At 39.9% G+C, this 17,517-nt stretch overlaps 1 protein-coding gene across 17 annotated transcripts in view; it reads left to right on the forward strand.

The window, feature by feature from the left end:
• Positions 1 to 17,517, forward strand: part of RBFOX2 (RNA binding fox-1 homolog 2) — a 261,300-nt gene that overhangs the window by 66,797 nt on the left and 176,986 nt on the right. For all 17 annotated transcript variants that reach the window (XR_006886178.1, XM_046646489.1, XM_046646495.1 and 14 more), the window contains exon 2: positions 15,104 to 15,154. Coding sequence is in view for 16 of the 17 variants with exons in the window: in XM_046646489.1 (XP_046502445.1) it covers positions 15,104 to 15,154 (51 nt within the window). In the remaining variant the exon portion in view is untranslated. The remainder of the gene's footprint in view (positions 1 to 15,103; positions 15,155 to 17,517) is intronic.

The following is a 17,517-nucleotide window of genomic DNA, read 5'->3' on the forward strand; positions in this document are numbered from 1 at the left end:
AGCCTGTAGCAGTCTGGGGCCAATCAGGGGAGAGACTATAAGTAATATGGACAGAGAATTTAATATGAAGAGTTACTGGGGCTGGCCTGGTGGTATAGTGGTTAAGTTCATGCACTCTGCTTCGGTGTACTGGGGTTCATGGGTTCAGATCCTGGGCGTGGACCTACACACCACTCATCAAGCCGTGCTGTGGCAGCGTCCCACATACACAATAGAGGAAGATTAGCACAGATGTTAGCTCAGGCCCAGTCCTCCTCACACACACACAGACACAGACACAGACACAAACAGAGTTATTTACTATAACAGAAGGTTGAAGTAATGAGGGATTGGCTTTTAAGAAGTAAAGAGAACTTTAAAGAATAGCAGATGTAATATAATAGCAGGTATAATGTAATGTATAGTATGGTTGACATAAGATAAAATATCTTTAATATAATTAATATATAATAGTCACTACCCCAGAGCTGAGATAAAGCACCCAGAAGGAAACCTGTCTTCCCCTCCCTCCTTTCCCCTGCACTCTGGGCTGAGATCCAGGCCGTGTTGGAGAGGGCATGTCTGTGGCTCTCTGAGTGGCAGAGAAGTAAATCCCTGTGATGTCAGATCTGCAGAACTTGTTGCATAAAGTTGCCAAAAATCTACCTTTTAGGGTACTGGGGCAAGCTGTTGACAGGGAGTTGTGTTACAGAGGCACTCTGCTGTGTAACAGCCCAGAGAGGGTTCCTGGAGGAAGGTGCTGCCTACTGCATGCTTCTGGCTGCTGTGCACTGTAGGAACTGGGAAGGAAGGAAACCGCTTGCAGAAGCTGAGAAAGCACACTGGGACCAGGAAGCAAAACCCTGTCCTCCTAACATACACTCCTGTGCTCTCGACTGACAAAGCTTGACATGGTGCATGCTGACAAAGAAAAAATATTTAAAGGGCCCAGATCTGTTTTTCACAGAGCAGGCATAAAAGGATGAATTTGGAGCTGAGAATTAATTGATAACCAGCATATGAATAGAATGAATATTTAATTCCAAATGCTCAGAAACCATGAAGAGGATGGCAAATAAATCTAAGGAACTTCAAATATAAATAAGACATGGGCAAAAAAACCTGAAGTTGGACCTTTAACTTACACCGTATACAGAAATTAACTCAGAATGGATCAAAGACCTGTATATAAGAGCTGAAACTATAAAATTCTTAAAGGAAGACAGGATTAAATCTTGGTGACCTTGGATTTGGCAATGGATTCTTGGATATGACACCAAAAGCACACATAAAAGGAAGAAATAGATAAATTGAACTTCAATTTGAAAATTAAAAACTTTTGTGCATCAAAGGATGCTATCAACAGAGTGACAAGGTAGCCCACAGATGGGAGAAGATATTTACAAATCATGTATCTGATAAGGGATTAATATCCAAAGCATATAAAGAACTCCTACAACTCAACAACAGAAAGACAGCCTGATTAAAAACTGGTCACAAAACTTAGATAGACATTTCTCCAAAGAATGGCCAAGCAGCACATGAAATGATGCTCAGCACTAATCACAGGGGAAATGCAAATCAAGACCACAGTGAGATAACACTTCATGCTCATTAGAGTGGTCATTGTACTAAACGAAAAGCAGAAAATAATAAGTGTTGGTGAGGATGTGGAGAAATTAGAACCCTTGTACATTGCTGGTGGGAATGTAAAATGCTGCATTTGCTGTGGAAAAGGGTATGGCATTGCCTCAAAAAATTAAACATAGAATTACCAATAATCTAGCACTTCTACTTCTGGGTATATACCAGAAGAATTGAAAGCAGGGACTCCCAAAGATATTTGTACATCCACATTCATGGCAGCATTGTTCACAGTATCCAGAAAGTGGAAGCAACCTCAGTGTAAATGAACAGATGAATGCATAAATGGAAATTCTGACTCACGCTCAATGTGGATGAACCATGAAGACATTATGCTAAGTGAAATAAGCCAGTCACGAAAGGACAGATAGTGTCTGGTTCCACTTATGTGAGGCAGTACAGTAGGCACATTGGTGGAGACAGGAAGTAGAATGGCGGTTGCCAGGAGATGGGGGAAGGTGGGAATGGGGAGTTCAATGGGTGTGGAGTTTCAGTTAGAGAAAGTTGTAGAGATGGTTGGTGGTGATGGTTACACAACAGTGTGAATGTACTTAATGCCGCAGAACTGTAAACTTAAAAATGATTGAGGGGCCGGCTCCGTGGCCGAGTGGTTAAGATCGCGAGTTCCGCTGCGGCGGCCCAGGGTTCCGATCCTGGGCGCGGACATGGCACCGCTCATCAGGCCACGTTGAGGCGGCGTCCCACATCCCACAACTAGAAGGACCTGCAACTAAGATATACAACTATGTATCAGGGGGGTTTGGGAAATAAAGCAGAAAAAAAAAAAAAAGATTGGCAACAGTTGTCAGCCCAAGTGCCAATCCTTCAAAAAAAAAAAAAAAGGAAGATTGGCAACAGTTGTTAGCCTAGGTGCCAATCTTTAAAAAAAAAAAAAAAAATGATTGAAATGGCAAATTTTATGTTATTTATCTGTAACCACAGTTTTTAAAAGAAAAAAATAAAAGGAAACTGCTGAAGAATATTTATAGTATGCTCTCAAACCTTAATATTGGAAAGGATAGATTGAAGGAGAATTTTATGTATTATTTATGTACTTAAATAGAATATTGTTATCATGATTCAATGTTAATTAAAAAAATAAATGAGAACAGAATGGATTTGTAAAGGAAATTTAAAGAACTGGAAATGTTAGCCAGTTAGGAATTGATCCCCGCAGAGTGGGCTGCTTAGCTGTATGAAGCATGCATATGTCACAAAAGGCAAAGTTGCTTTGGTCACCTTAGAGGTAATCTCCTTCATTCTCTCATTGAATGATGGAATCAATTTACATCGTCACTAATTTTTATCTGGTTTTTGAACTCTTCGGTGAGGCTGGATGGCCGTTTGGCACGTGTTCCTAGAGAACTGATGTTAGAGCAAACTAAGAAAAGTTGAAGCTTCGTTATTTGGAAATGTGTTACTTTGTGGGAGTGAGTCCTGCAGACTGATTCAGTTTCCCTCTAAGTTATTTGCAACTGGTAAGCCATGGGGGTGGGGAAGGAATTCTTGTGGAGCTTCTCCTGTATGTCCACTACTGTGCTGGGTAGGCTTCACCTGAATTACCTCATTTAATCATCAGAACTTTACGAGGGAGAGATTATCTGTTACACAGCTGAGAAAATTGAGGCTCGCAGAAATGAAGTGATTTGACCAGAGTCTCATAGTTAGAAATTGACCCAGCCAGTGTTTGAGTCTGTCTCTTTGACTGCCAAAGTCCACGCTTTCTCTGTTGCATCGTGAAAGGAGCGAGTTAGATCTGCAATTAGCAGAGTCTGGGACATGAAAAGCTTACATGATTTGAGCGTCGAGAGTTCTCCATTCTAAGTCCTCATTTATTTGGTTGAATGACTATGGACAGAGCACTTCTCTGACTCTTGAGGTTCCTCACCTATAAAGAAAAAAGGTTTGATTGGTTATCTCTTAGAAACCTGTGACTGCTATTGAAAAGAGGAAATTTTAGTGTGTTTCAGGTGGGCTGGGAGGACTCAATTAATCCCTGTGTCAGATTTTAACATAAAACGTACTGCTTACACTAGGCCATTTTTATTCTTTTTTTCTTTTTTTCCTGAGGAAGATTAGCTCTGAGCTAACTGCTGCCAATCCTCCTCTTTTTGCTGAGGAAAGCTGGCCCTGAGCTAACACCCATGCCCATCTTCCTCTGCTTTATATGTGGGACGCCTACCACAGCATGGTGTGCCAAGTGGTGCCATGTCCGCACCCAGGTTCCAAACTGGCGAACCCTGGTCCGCCACAGCAAAACGTGCGCACTTAACCACTGTGCCACTGGACTGACCCCTAGAGCATTTTTAACTTAAAACAGGGTGTTTGGAGTGGTGAATATAACAAAGAACTACCATCAGTTGTCTTGATGGGGAGGTGGAATGAATTATGTTTTATTTTATTGTAGCATGAAAGCTTAGTTTACCAGTTCCCAGTTGGATCTTATGTTAGAGCCATGTTGTTAGTTACTACCAGGTTCCTATCTATTATAAGCTGTCACCTTATCTTTGGGTACCTTGGATCCTGTATGTGAGCAGGGTGGTACCCTGTGGTATCACTCTCTCTTCCTGAGCAAAGGTACTTGTCGCTGGGATTGGTCTTTGCACGTAAAGCATTTGAAACTTAGGTGCATGTTCAGTTCCGGTGGTGTTCCCTTCCGTGTCCCATTTCAAAAATAGGCTTAATACTTGAGAAACAGTAACTTTGGCTGCCAAACAAGGTTCTGACATATCCTGGGAAGCCTGAATTTTTTTCCCCAGCCAGTATGGTCTAAATCAGTCTTTCTCTCCATTGTTAAATGTGTGTAAGGGAATGTGAAATGCATTTTCAACAGAGAGTGAGTCAAATGCAAATCTGGGCTTGTACTATTACCCAAGTTTTGCTTGTAGAGGATAGCTTTATTTCTTACTTTCCTTTGCTTCTTTTTATTTTCCTCTCCCCAAAATTGCTTGGCAGCAAGAGTTTATTTTGTTCCATTCTCAATATTTTCTTCCCCTTCCATTTTGTGAAACGGGTTTGATTTGTTAAACACAAAAGACAACAGGATGTTTTTTCTTTTTATTGAGGTCATAATGGTTTACAACGTTGTGAAATTGCAGGTGTACATTATTATTTATCAGTATTCTGTATAGACTACACTGTGCTCCCTACCAGTAGTCTAGTTTTTTCTTTTTTTTTTTTGGTGAAGAAGATGGGCTCTGAGCTAACATCTATTGCTAGTCGTCTTCTTTTTGCTTGAGGAAGATTGACCCTGAGCTAACATCTGTGCCAATCTTCCTCTAATTTTTTGTGTGTAAGATGCTGCCACAGCATGGCTTGATGAGTTGTGTGTAGGTCTTTGTCTGGGATCTGAACCTGTGAACCCCGGGCCACTGAAGTGGAGCGTGCAAACTTAACCACTATGCCACCAGGCTGGCTCCACCAATAATCTAATTTGTGTCCATCACCATTTATATGAGCCCATTTACCCCTTTCACCCACCCCTCAACCCACTTTCCCTCTAGTAACCACTAATCTGTTATCTTTGTCCATGTATTTGTTTATCTTCCACATATGAGCGAAAGCATGTGGTGTCTGTCCTTCTCTGTTCGGGCTATTTCCCTTAACATAGTACCCCAAAGTTGCATTCATGTTGTTGCAAATGGGATGATTTTGTCTTTTTTTGTGGCTAAGTATTCCATTTATATATATATCACATCTTCTTTATCCATTCATCAGTTGTTGGGAACTTGGGTTGCTTCCACTTCTTGGCTATTGTCAATAATGCTACAATGAACATAGGGGTACGTAAGTCTCTTTGGGAAGTGTTGATTTCAGGTTCTTTGGATAAATACCAAGTGGTGGGATAGCTGGATTGTATGGTATTTCTATTTTAAGTTTTTTCAGAAATCTCCATACTGTTTTCCTTAGTGCCTGCACCAGTTTGCATTCCCATCAGCAGTGTATGAGGGTTCCCTTTTCTCCACATCCTCTCCAACACTTGTCATCTTCTGTCTTGGTGATTATAGCCATTCTAAGGGATGCAAGGTGACATCTCATTGTAGTTTTGATTTACATTTCTCTAATGATTAGTGCCTGTTGATCATCTGTGTCTCTTCTTTGGAAAAATGTTGGTTCATATTCTCTGCCCATTTTTTGATCAGGTTGTTTGATTTTTTGTTGTTGAGTTGTATGAGTTCTCTATATATCTTGGATATTAACCCCTTGTCAGATAGATGATTTGCAAATATTTTCTCCCAGTTGGTGGGTTATCTTTTCATTTTGTTCATGGTCTCCTTTGCCTTGCAGAAGCCCTTTCTGATGAAGTCCGGTTTGTTCATTTTTTCTTTTGTTTCCCGTGCCTGAGTAGACATGGTATTCCAAAAGATGCTGCTGAGACTGCTGTCAAAGAGTGTACTGCCTATATTTTCTTATAGGAGTTTTATGGTTTCAGGTCTTACCTTCAGGTCTTTAATCCATTTTGAGTTAATTTTTGTGTACAGCTAAAGATAACGGTCTACTTTGATTCTTTGGCATGTGGCTGTCCAGTTTCCCCAACACCGTTTATTAAAGAGACTTTCGTTTCTCCATTGTGTGTTCTGGCTCTTTTGTTGGAGATTAGCTGTCCACAGATGTGTGGTTTTATTTCTGGGCTTTCAGTTCTGTTCTATTGGTCTGTGTGTTTGTTTTTGTGCCAGTGCCATGCTGTTTTGATTACTATAGCTGTGTATATTTTGAAGGCGGGGATTGTGATGCCTTCAACTTTGTTCTTTTTTTTCAAGGTTGCCTTCACTATTCGGAGTCTTGTTGTTCCATATAAATTTTAGGATTCTTTGTTCTATTTCCATGAAGAATGTCATTGGGATTCTGATTGGGATTGCATTGAATCTGTAGATTGCTTTGGGTAATATGGACATTTTAACTATGTTTATTCTTCCAGTCTGTGTGCATGGAATATCTTTCCATTTCTTTATGTCATCTTTGATTTCTTTCAATAGTGTCTTAAAATTTTCAGTATATAGCTCTTTCAACTGTTTGGTTAAATTTATTCCTATATATTTTATTCTTTTTTTTGTGATTGTATGTGGGATTGTATTCTTGAGTTCTCTTTCTGCTAGTTTTTTATGAGAGTATAGAATTGCAACTGATTTTTGTTAGTTGATTTTGTACCCTGCAACTTTGCTGTAGTTGTTGATTATTTCTCATACTTTTCTGATGCATTCTTTAGGGTTTTCTGTGTATAGAATCATGTCATCTGCAAACAGCAAGAGTTTCACTTCTTCCTTTCCAATTTGGATTCCTTTTCTTTTTCTTTCCTAATTGCTCTGGCCCAAACCTCCAAGACTATGTTGAATAAGAGTGGCGAGAGTGGGCACCCTTGTCTTGTTCCTGTTCTCAGAGGGATGGCTTTCTGTTTTTCACTGTTGAGTATGATGTTGGTTGTGGGTTTGTCATATATGGCCTTTATTATGTTGAGGTACTTCCCTTCTATACCCATTTTATTGAGAGTTTTTATCATAAATGGGTGTTGGATCTTGTCAAATGCTTTCTCTGTGTCTATTGATGATCATGTGACTTTTATTCATTTTGTTACTGTGGTGTATCACATTGATTGATTTGCAGATGTTGAACCATCCCTGTGTCCCTGGTATAAATCCCACTTGATCGTGGTGTATGATCCTGTTAATATATTGCTGTAGCAGGGTGGGTTTTTAAATTTGTTTCTTTTGTTGCTTGGTGTAACTTCATCGTACATTTCCAGGGTTCTGCACTCTGCTCCTAGACAACCCTTATCAGTGATAGAAGCAGTAAGAGATACTCTTGTAATAAATCTCTGGGTGGTGAGCACATGATCTGTTAAGCAGGTGTAACCAGGGGAGATTGGCAGAGTGGTGTCTTCCTTAGGCTCCTCAGTTAGTGCTTTATTGATTGTTGCTTAGGGTTTATGGCTAGTATATTACGTCACTGCTGTATTTCCGAACAGAAAGCAGGGCTTTTTTGATCTTCTGTGTTGGTAAGTCCTCTTAGCACCTCTCTTTTAACTGTATTTTACAAATGCTGAGGAAATAGTGCTTTTGTTTTTCCTCTCAGGTGCAGTATTCTGGGTAATTTTTTTTTAAATATTTTATTTTTTTCCTCTTTCTCCCCAAAGCCCCCCAATACATAGTTGTATATTCTTTGTTGTGGGTCCTTCTGGTTGTGGCATGTGGGACGCTGCCCCAGTGTGGTTTGATGAGCAGTGCCATGTCTGCGCCCAGGATTCGAACCGACGAAACACTGGGCCGCCTGCAGCGGAGTGCACGAACTTAACCACTCGGCCACGGGGCCAGCCCCATATTCTGGGTAATTTTAATTTGGAATGAGCGAACATATTGGCTAATCATTCATAAATGATATTGATGATTTTCAGAATGAATTCAGAAAAGTGGCTTTAGAAACCATTGTGTCTTTTCAGCATGCGTCAGTCCGTCACAGTACTGGAGGTCTTGTCCTCCAGTAAGAGGTTAGAGGCATTATCCATCCCCTACGCCTGCACTCAGTTTTCCAGAAGATCTTCTGGAGTCCTTTAGTTCTTTTTATAGATATTAGTTATGGTATCAGTCACATTATCTTGTACTCATTGTGCTTCTGAACTTCTCAAGGGCGAGGATACCAGCACTGCACTTGTCATAAAACAATTGTCCAGTCCACTCCTACTGAATAAATGAAGGATTCTTCTCCTTAAATGGATTTTCCAAACATAGGTGCACGTGGGAGCTTCTCAGCAGCCGGTGAAGAATACAGAAGTCAGGTGGTGTTTCTCTTCACTTCTCTCAGTGTCCACTATACCTGCACAATCCATCGTAGATGCTCCATTTGACAGTTACTTAAGGATTTTTCTGTTACTCTTTCGCATGTCCACTAACCAGAAGCTTCTAAATAGCTTTAATTGCTGACCTCTGTAGTCAGTAAGGATTCATGTGGTTGATATTTTATTTCTTACGTATTCTTTGTATTTTGAGCAGCCTCTGTGCCTAGGCAGAGTCAGGTTCTGAGTCTTTCAGTCTTACTGGGCCAATAGCTCTTGCTCATATGTGCTTAGCTGCTAAAGCGCTTCCCCTTTGGAGTTTATCCCATCGGATTTCTGTCCCATCTGTTCCATTAGCTTGTAATGGAATTAGCCTGTAATTCCATCTTTGCTTTAAGTATCAGTTATTATTTTACACTGATTAAAAACTCAGGTCTGCCAGTCTTTAGACAATTAGAATCGTCCTTACCAGGACCCGAGGAGTGTTTGTTACTGGTTGTCACGAAGTAACAGAAGACTGGGCGTGGAGTTAAGACCGAGTCTCAGGGCAGCCCAGTCACTCTCAGTGGGTATTTGGCCTCAAGCAAATTACTTAATTTTTCTGAAATTCAGTTTGTCATCTGTAAATGAGAGTTATAAAATCTATTTTCTGCATTGTGAGGTGTTTTTATAAGTTATAAAACACTATGAAACACTGGTAATAGTGATTTTTTTTCCCTTGGTTCTTTTGAATACTCTAAGCAATACATGAATTTTACATTTTGTAAAATTCAAACAATTCAGATAAAACATGCTCTTTTGACCTTCCACAAATCTTATTCTTCTCCCTAGAGTCAGCGCCGTTAGAAGTTTGTTGTGTATCCTTCTAGATCTTCTCTGTGTATTTCTTTACATTTTTTTGCATGTAGCACTACCTCTTTTTGTATTGTGATATAAAAAAATAGCACACTGACTATTCTGCTATGATTTAATATGATTGGAGATAGTTTGTAGAAATTTTAACTTTTTAAAAACTTGCACAGAGGATGCCGAAATAATACAGTAGTTGATAAGACTCTTCCCCTGTTACTGCTGGAGGCTGAGGTTCTTTCTGGGTTTTCACTATTACAAACAGTGCCTTGAAAATCTTTCCACTTGCTGCTTTGAGCACCTGTGCAGGTGGTTCTCTAGAGTGGATACAGAGATCAGAGATGGGAAATTACAAAAAGGTATGTGCATTTAATATGTTAATAATTCCTGTCAATTTGCTTTCCCAAACTGGTCCCAGTATGCTTATATTCCTACTATTAGGTGTGAAGGTATCCGTTTACTCTTCTTCTTGCCAACTTGTGATATCTTCATTTTCATTTTTGCCAATCTCATGAATGAAAAATGGTGTCTCAAATCTAGAAGAATGTTCACAGGCAACATGGTTTGTGAGCACAAACAAAAAGCATAACCGGAAACAATTTAAATGTCTATTAACAGGAAAATAAGACAAATAAATTGTGGTGTATTCATAAGTAGAATACTAAACAGTAGTCAGCTTAGTGAAATAGAAGCGGAGATGAACCTCATAGTATCAAGCAAAAAAAGGAGATTGCTAAAGAGTATGTGCAATAGGATCCATTTCTATAAAATCCAAAAACAAGGGGCCGGCCTGTGGCCGAGTGGTTAAGTTCACACGCTCCGCTTCGGCGGCCCAGGGTTTCGCTGGTTTGGATCCTGGGCCTGGACATGGCACCGCTCGTCAAGCCATGCTGAGGCAGCGTCCCACATGCCACAACTAGAAGGACCCACAACTAAAAATATACAACTGTGTACCTGGCGGCTTCAGGGAGAATAAGGAAAAATAAAATCTTAAAAAAAAAAAATCCAAAAACATGCAGAGTTAATGCATTTTGAAGGGACAGATATGTACGTAGTAAAATTAAAAAGGAAAGCAAGCCTTTGTCACTAAGTATAGGCCACTTTCAGAGAGATAGGGAGTTTCTCCAGAGGACTGGAGAGTTCCAAATAGCCTTATCTGAGAGATGGGGAAGAACAAAGAATATGGCTTTGCTAAGGCAGGTGGAGGAGTAAATCCATTTCCTCTGACATCTCTGTGCAGCCTGTTACATCTGTCTTTGCTGTTAAAGTTTTTGATGATACTGGCTTGTAGGAATGTGCTTTCTTTTTCTTGCTGAGGAAGATTGGCCCTGAGCTAACACTTGCTGCCTATCTTCCTCTTTTTGCTTGAGGAAGATTGGCCCTGAGCTAACATCTGTGCCAGTCTTCCTCTATTTTGTATGTTGGATGCCTCCACAGCGTGGCTGATGAGTGGAGCAGATCCACACCCGAGATCTGAACCTGTGAACCTGTTTTGCCAAAGCAGAGCACATGGAACTTTAACCACTTGGCCACGGGACCAGCCCCCCTGATTACTTTCTTAATCATATAATTCCTTTCCCAGACACTCTTGAAATATTCGCTCTGATACTGAATGGTTATTAGAATTGTTGTGAGAGAAGAGAACTTGATAAAATGGAAAGAACGGGGGCTTTGGAGTCCAACAGACCCCTGTTGAAACTTGGACTTTCCACCTAATACCTATGCTTTCTTATCTCCTTCTTTTTGCTGCTTTCTCTTCCTCCTTCACTCCGTCCTGAAACTATGCCCTGATTAGTTGCTCAGTATCGAGTGTTTATCATGATCATTGTTAAAATCTGTACGGAATGGTGTTGAAATAAATTTGTAGAATCCAAAACAAACGCGGACTTGTGGGTTTCAGAAGGAGTCCTGTTCTTTGGGTGTAGTCTAAGCTGTATATGTGTCCCATGTAAAAATTAGTGTGAAAATAGCCAACATTGCTTGTAGTTATTATTATTTTTAAATAACAGGTTTATTGACATAAAATTCACAGACCAAAGCATACCTTTTTAAAGGGTTTTTGATGGTTTTTAGTATAATCATAGAATTGTGCAACCATCATCACTATCTAATTCCAGAACATTTCATCACCAAAAATAAACCCAGTACCCATTAGGAGTCACTCCTTATTTCTCCCCTTTAGTCCCTGGAGCTACTCATTGACTTTCTTTCCCTATGGATTTGCCCATTCTGGATATTTTATATAAATGGAGTTATACAATTTGTGGCCTTTCGTTTGTGGCTTTTTTACTTACCATAATGTTTTCAAGATTTATCCATGTTGTATCACTGGTTCATTCCTTTTATTGCCGAATGATGTTCAATTTTGGATATATGACACTTTCTTTATCCATTCATCAGTTAATGGACATTTGGAGTGTTTCTACTGTTTGGCTATTAGGTGTTAACCTGAAAATAGAGAGCCAAAATGAGAGGTAGAGAGGCATTTATTTTGGGATCAAAGAATTGCATTTTGGGGAGCACAGATTCAGATAGAAACACAAATAGTGTCCCGATTACAGGAGAGGGGCTCATGATTTTTTTTTGGGAAAAAGGGAAGAAAGTGAGTTAAGTTGTGTTTAAGAAGAGTTCGCTGATACTAGGTGAGGTAAGGCTAGCCTTGTCCTTCATCATTGATTGGTTAGCAGTTCAGTCATCAGCAAAGTCCGGTGTCATCAGGCCTTACAGACAGGCTGTTCTTGTCCTTACTGCCTTCTTGGAATGTTGGCGGTTTGGTCCAGTTTGGAAGATCAAGAAAACAAGACATGCAAGGCACTTCCTCTGAAATGGCTGCTCTGGCTCTGTTTTAATACGGCTCTACTCATGTCATCTTTCACATATCAAATAATGCTGCTATCAACATTCATGTACAAGGTTTTGTGTGGGCATGTGTTTTCAGTTTTCTTGATTATACTTAGGTGTGGAATTGCTGGGTCATATGGTAACTTTTCTTGTGTGTGTGTGAGGAAGATTGGCCCTGAGCTAACATCTATTGCCAGTCTTACTCCATTTTATGTGAGATGCCGCCACAGCATGGCTTGACAAGCGGTGCTAGGTCCAAACCTGGGATCCAAACCTGTGAACCCTGGGCTGCAGAAGTGGAGTACTCGAACTTAACCACTATACCACTGGGCTGGCCCCTGGTAACTCTTTTTTAACATTTTGAGGGACTGCCAAACTGTTTCCAGAGTGGCCGTATCATTTTATATTCCCACCAGCAATGTACAAGATTCCGGTTTCTCCACATCCTTGCCAATGCTTGTTATTGTTTGACCTTTTGATTATAGCTATCCCAGTGGATGTGAAGTGTTATCTCATTTGGATTTGGTTTGGATTTGCCTAATGATGTTGAGCATCTTTTCATGTGCTTACAGGCCATTTGTGTATCTTCTTAGGAGAACTCCCTGTTCAAATTCTTTGTCCATTTTAAAATTTGGGTTATTTGTCTTTTTGTTGTTGAGTTGTAAGAGTCTTTTCAATATTCTGAATCCAAGTCCCTTATCAGACATAAGATTTGCAAATATTTTCTCCTGTTTTCTGGGTTGTCTTTTCAGTAACTTGATGGTGTCTTTTCCACCCCAGCTTTATTGAGATATAATTGACATAAACGACTGTGCAGGTTTAAGGCGTACAAGTTGATTTGATACACTTATATATTTCAAAGTGATTACCACCGTAGTGTTAGCTAACACCTGCATCATGTCACAAAAATTACCTTTTCTTTTTTTGTAGTGAGAACATTTAAGATCTGCTCTCTTAGCGGCTTTCACGTGTATGACCCAGTGTTATTAACGGTAGGAACTGTGCTGTGCATTCGCTCCCCAGAATTGGTGGTGTCCTTTGAAGCATGAAAGCTTTTAATTTTGATGGAGTCCAGTTTATCTTTTTCCTTTATTACTTGTGTCTGGGTGTCATATTGAAGAAAGTATTACCTATCCAGGTCATGAAGATTTACTCCTATCTTTTCTTCTAAGAGTTATGGCTTTAGGTGTATGACCTATTTTGAGTTAATTTTGTATGGGATGTAAGACAGTTCCAACTTCCTTCTTTTACGTGGTGCACACCCAGTTTTCCCAGCTCTATGTGTTGAAAAGGCAGTTCTTTCCCCCATTGATTTTCTTAGCACCTTTTCAAAACTCAGTTGATTATAACTGTAAGGATTTACTTGTGGACTCTCAATTGTATTGCATTGACCTATGTGTCTGTCGTTAGGCCAGTATTACGCTATCTTGATTACTGTAGCTTTGTAGTAAACTTTGAAATCAGGAAGTATAGGTCCTTCAGCTTTGTTCTTCTTTCTCAAGATTGTTTTGGCACCTATAATTTTTTAAGGCAATTGTCTTTGGTGTGCTTTCTTTGAGTGACTTAATTTGTGAAATGTCCAAAATAGAGACTTAGGAATAAAAAAAGGAGAAGTTGGATTGTCTGTGGGTGAGTCACTGACTCAATGCCTAAATAATTTCTGGTTATCGAACTCCAGTTATTTATTTACACATTCTTTTGGGTGTCCACCATATGTTAACGCTGTGCTAGGTTGCGGGGAAAGCATGAGAAATAAGATACAGGGTCTCTGCACTGAGCATAAGTTGACTCCTGGCTTTTGTGGTTTTGAAAGGAGTGTGGATTTTTGATTATTAAAGATATGGATATAATCAAAGCAGATATTATCATCAGGTGGAAAGTTTACTCTCACCTAAGATGTGAAAGTCCTATCAATGAAAATTCTTTTTAACTTGTTATTCTGCTAGTAGGAATGAAAGTGCAAATGGGTGGAAGACGAGGATGAATGTCTCTCAGGTAGCGCTGTTGAGCACTTTGAAAGGATCACAGAATCACCTTGTGTTCTCATTTACACTTTTGTGTGCACGTATATTTCCTCCCATTTAAAAGTTCCCTTGAAGGCAAGGGCCTTGTTTTATTCATCTTTCTTACTCTGTCATTCATCTACCAGTACTTTGAAAATATTAGGTATTCGATATATGTTGATTGAATGATTGAATGAGTGAAGTAATCCGTAAATGAGCTTGTATTGTGTGACCTCATACTAAACTAGGGTTTGCATAGCCTTTATTAGCTATCATTCTTGTCCTCAAGGATGTTGATTTAATGATTAATGTGAAGTGAGACACTCAATATGATTCACCTTTACAAAAAAAAGATTTATTGAGTCATAAGTAATGTGAAAAGTAAATTGTACCAACAACTTAAGTAAGTTTTACCCTATGTCCGTGTTAGGAATTACTGGAGTCCGTAGGATGATGGGGTGGTTGAGGAAGTCTGGAACAAAGATAGACTTTCATCTAGGTTGGGAGAAATGAAGGAAAGCGGATTGACAGAGGGAAGGGGCTAAAACTTCTCCAGGTCAGGAGGAGGTTCTCAGTAGGGGTAGTACTGCCCCCTTTCCAGTCAGGGGACTTTTAGAAATGTGCGGATGTTCTTGGTGGCTCTAGTGTTGAGGAGTGCTACGGGCTTTTAGTGGCTGGGGGCCTGCAGTGCTAAAGGCCTACAGTGCCAAGTTAAATTCTTCTGTCCCAAATCCCAGTAACTCCCTGTTTGAGGTATACTGGGAAGGAGACAGATTTAGTTGTACAAAGAGGAAAACAGTGTTTATGAATAGTATTCCTAAGCGAATGGTTTTTGTTTGTTTTTGGTTTTTGCCATTGTAGAGGCTGGACTGGAAGACTGATGTAGTTAGGTAGAGTGGAATATAACCATGGGACATCTTCGGAACTGGGCAGGAATTTCTATTTGATCAATTTGGATGATTTTGATTATTCTTAACATTTTCTTTTGTCTTATAGTTTGATTTTCTTTTCTTTCTCTTAGAACGAGCCTCTGACCCCAGGTTATCATGGATTCCCAGCACGGGACAGCCAGGTTGGTATCTGCTATTTGTAACTCAGACGATGTGTGTGTGTGTCTGTGTGTATGTGTGTTTTATCTAAGGATGCTATGATAGAGAACATTTCCTGAAATTATTTATTTTGGAGAGTGAAATGGTTAGTTTCAGCAATGAATTTGCACTTAGAGATATAAATAAAATATATTTCTTAATCCGAAAAGTATTGTAATCACATTATTGAAATTGTGGATATTATAGTGGAAAAAAATCACTCAAGCACAGTCATAATTGCTTTTGTTTTTGCTTCTCCAGGCTATATAATAGTTTTTTAACTGGGTTTTCTTGATGCCTCATAATTCTAAATGCTGGACTTGTCTCTTTATTCTCTGCCACTGAGGCCCTGCCTGCAGAGATTTTTTGAGTCCTACAATAATCTGCAACAAGAAAATTCCATTCTCCTCCCTGGGGGAATTCAGTCTTATGGTTTTAATCAGGGAAGGCTTGCTTGAGAGAGGGAAGTTTCTGCTGTCTGTCTTTGTTAGATAGGGTGGACGACTGAAAAAACCCCAGGCCCTGTGGTGGCTTAGCGCAGAACTGCTTCCTACGAGACAGCCTCTGTGTGGTTTAGGTGAGAGTATAAAATGCCTCCCTGTCCTTTTGCTGTTTGAAGCCTTAAGCAGGTGAGGCTGGAGCAGTTAGAGTAGGAGAACAGGTCAGGCTGCCTCAGAGAAATGGTGTGGCACAAGCACCTCGCCTCTGGAATTTACCTCCTTGCTGGCTGAGAATTGTGACATTCTCCAGAGGATGTGAAAGGGTAGCTCCTAGAAATGTCTTGCTTGCCTATTCACCATTCCTTATAGGAAAACAAAAAGGTTACCATTATTAGACTTGTCTGAGGGATATGTGCCATCATGGTGCTAAACCAGAGGTTTGACGTCGTTCCCTTTTCCTGAAATTAACGGAATCTCATCAAAGCCCGTGAAACTGATCTTAAAAACTAGCATGGCCCTGTAATCAATACCCACCTGTTTGGAGGCCTTCCAGATTTGAGAGTATTTGTCCAATTCTTGCACTTTTGGTGCTGGGTTGACATCAGACTGGCCCCAGGTAGGGTATGGAGAAAAAGGGAGAGAAGTCTTGTTTGTCTCCCAGTGGGATAGTCAGCATTGGAATTGAAGATTGTCCCTATAGAAGCTTTTGGTAAAAGATATGGTCATTTACCCCAAATCTAAAGAGAATACGAAGGACTTTTTTCTTTCTTTCTGGTTTGGGTATGCCCTAGAGCTTCTGTAAGCTGTGAAATTTGTGCCCTTTGACAGTAGCTCTATGACCTGGCCATACATCAGAAAAAATACTGTTGCGTGGAGGGCTATCCCCCATCCTCGATTCTGATTGAGTAGCTTTAAGATTGGGTTTAGCCAGTCAAATATTTAGAAATCCCAACACATGATTCTGTGGTGCAGGCAAGGTCGAGAACTGCAACCATCCTATGGGCTGCTTTAGAAGGAGTGACATTTTCTGTTTCACCCTGTACTTTTCACCTAGGACCCTTGCGATATAAGGGGTCGTGGTCAGTCTCTTAATCTAGTCTTGCATAGTAATGCAAATATTTATTTATAAAATGCTGCTTATTTTGGTTATGGGCTTATTTTAGATATAGGAAGGTAAAACTAATTGAAGTAAAGCATGGGAATAGACTTACTGAATTTAAAAGACTCTGAAAGGATACCATATAATGCTGTGTTCTTCCTTTGGGGATTATAGATCAATAAGGAACTAAAGCAAAAAGAATTAGGAGGAATTTGTTAAAGCACGTAAAGTAGTCTTTTTGCTTGGAACTACTTTATTTTTCCCTTCTTTTGCAGAAGGGACCCACTCTGCAACCTGCACGTTTATTACTCACACTCTCTCTGCTGTAGGCCTATGTAGACCCTTTGCCGTGGTTTCAAGCTGCTAATTTACTTTGAGGCACATTCTGATGGTGACAGGTTTATTTTAGTTTATTTTCTTGGGCTTTGTTTTGTTCTCTGGCTGGATCTTTGAATTAAAGATCTTAGAGAAGTGCAAATAGGCAAATATTGAATAGCTGCTTGTTGTATTTGGTGAATACGGAATCCAAATGAGTGCTGCTAATTAATGCGCCTAACCTTGTGAACTCTCACTTTGTGCTTTGAGATTTGGGAGGCATTTATCGGTGTGAAACACTGGTCACTGAGCAGCCTGAGCTGGGCAGAAACTGAACTTGTGCTCTTTACATCTGCCTAGAGTGGTTTAGCTTGGCAAATCCAGGAGCTGGGGAATGGGGTGAAGGTGAATTTTAATTGTGTCTTTATTTGCTTTCCTTATTCTTTTTCTGTTCCTTTTTAAATAGATAGGAACCAACCCCAAACAGGATTTT

This window comes from Equus quagga, chromosome 19 (assembly GCF_021613505.1).
Source record: "Equus quagga isolate Etosha38 chromosome 19, UCLA_HA_Equagga_1.0, whole genome shotgun sequence".
Classification (NCBI taxonomy): Eukaryota; Metazoa; Chordata; class Mammalia; order Perissodactyla; family Equidae; genus Equus; species Equus quagga.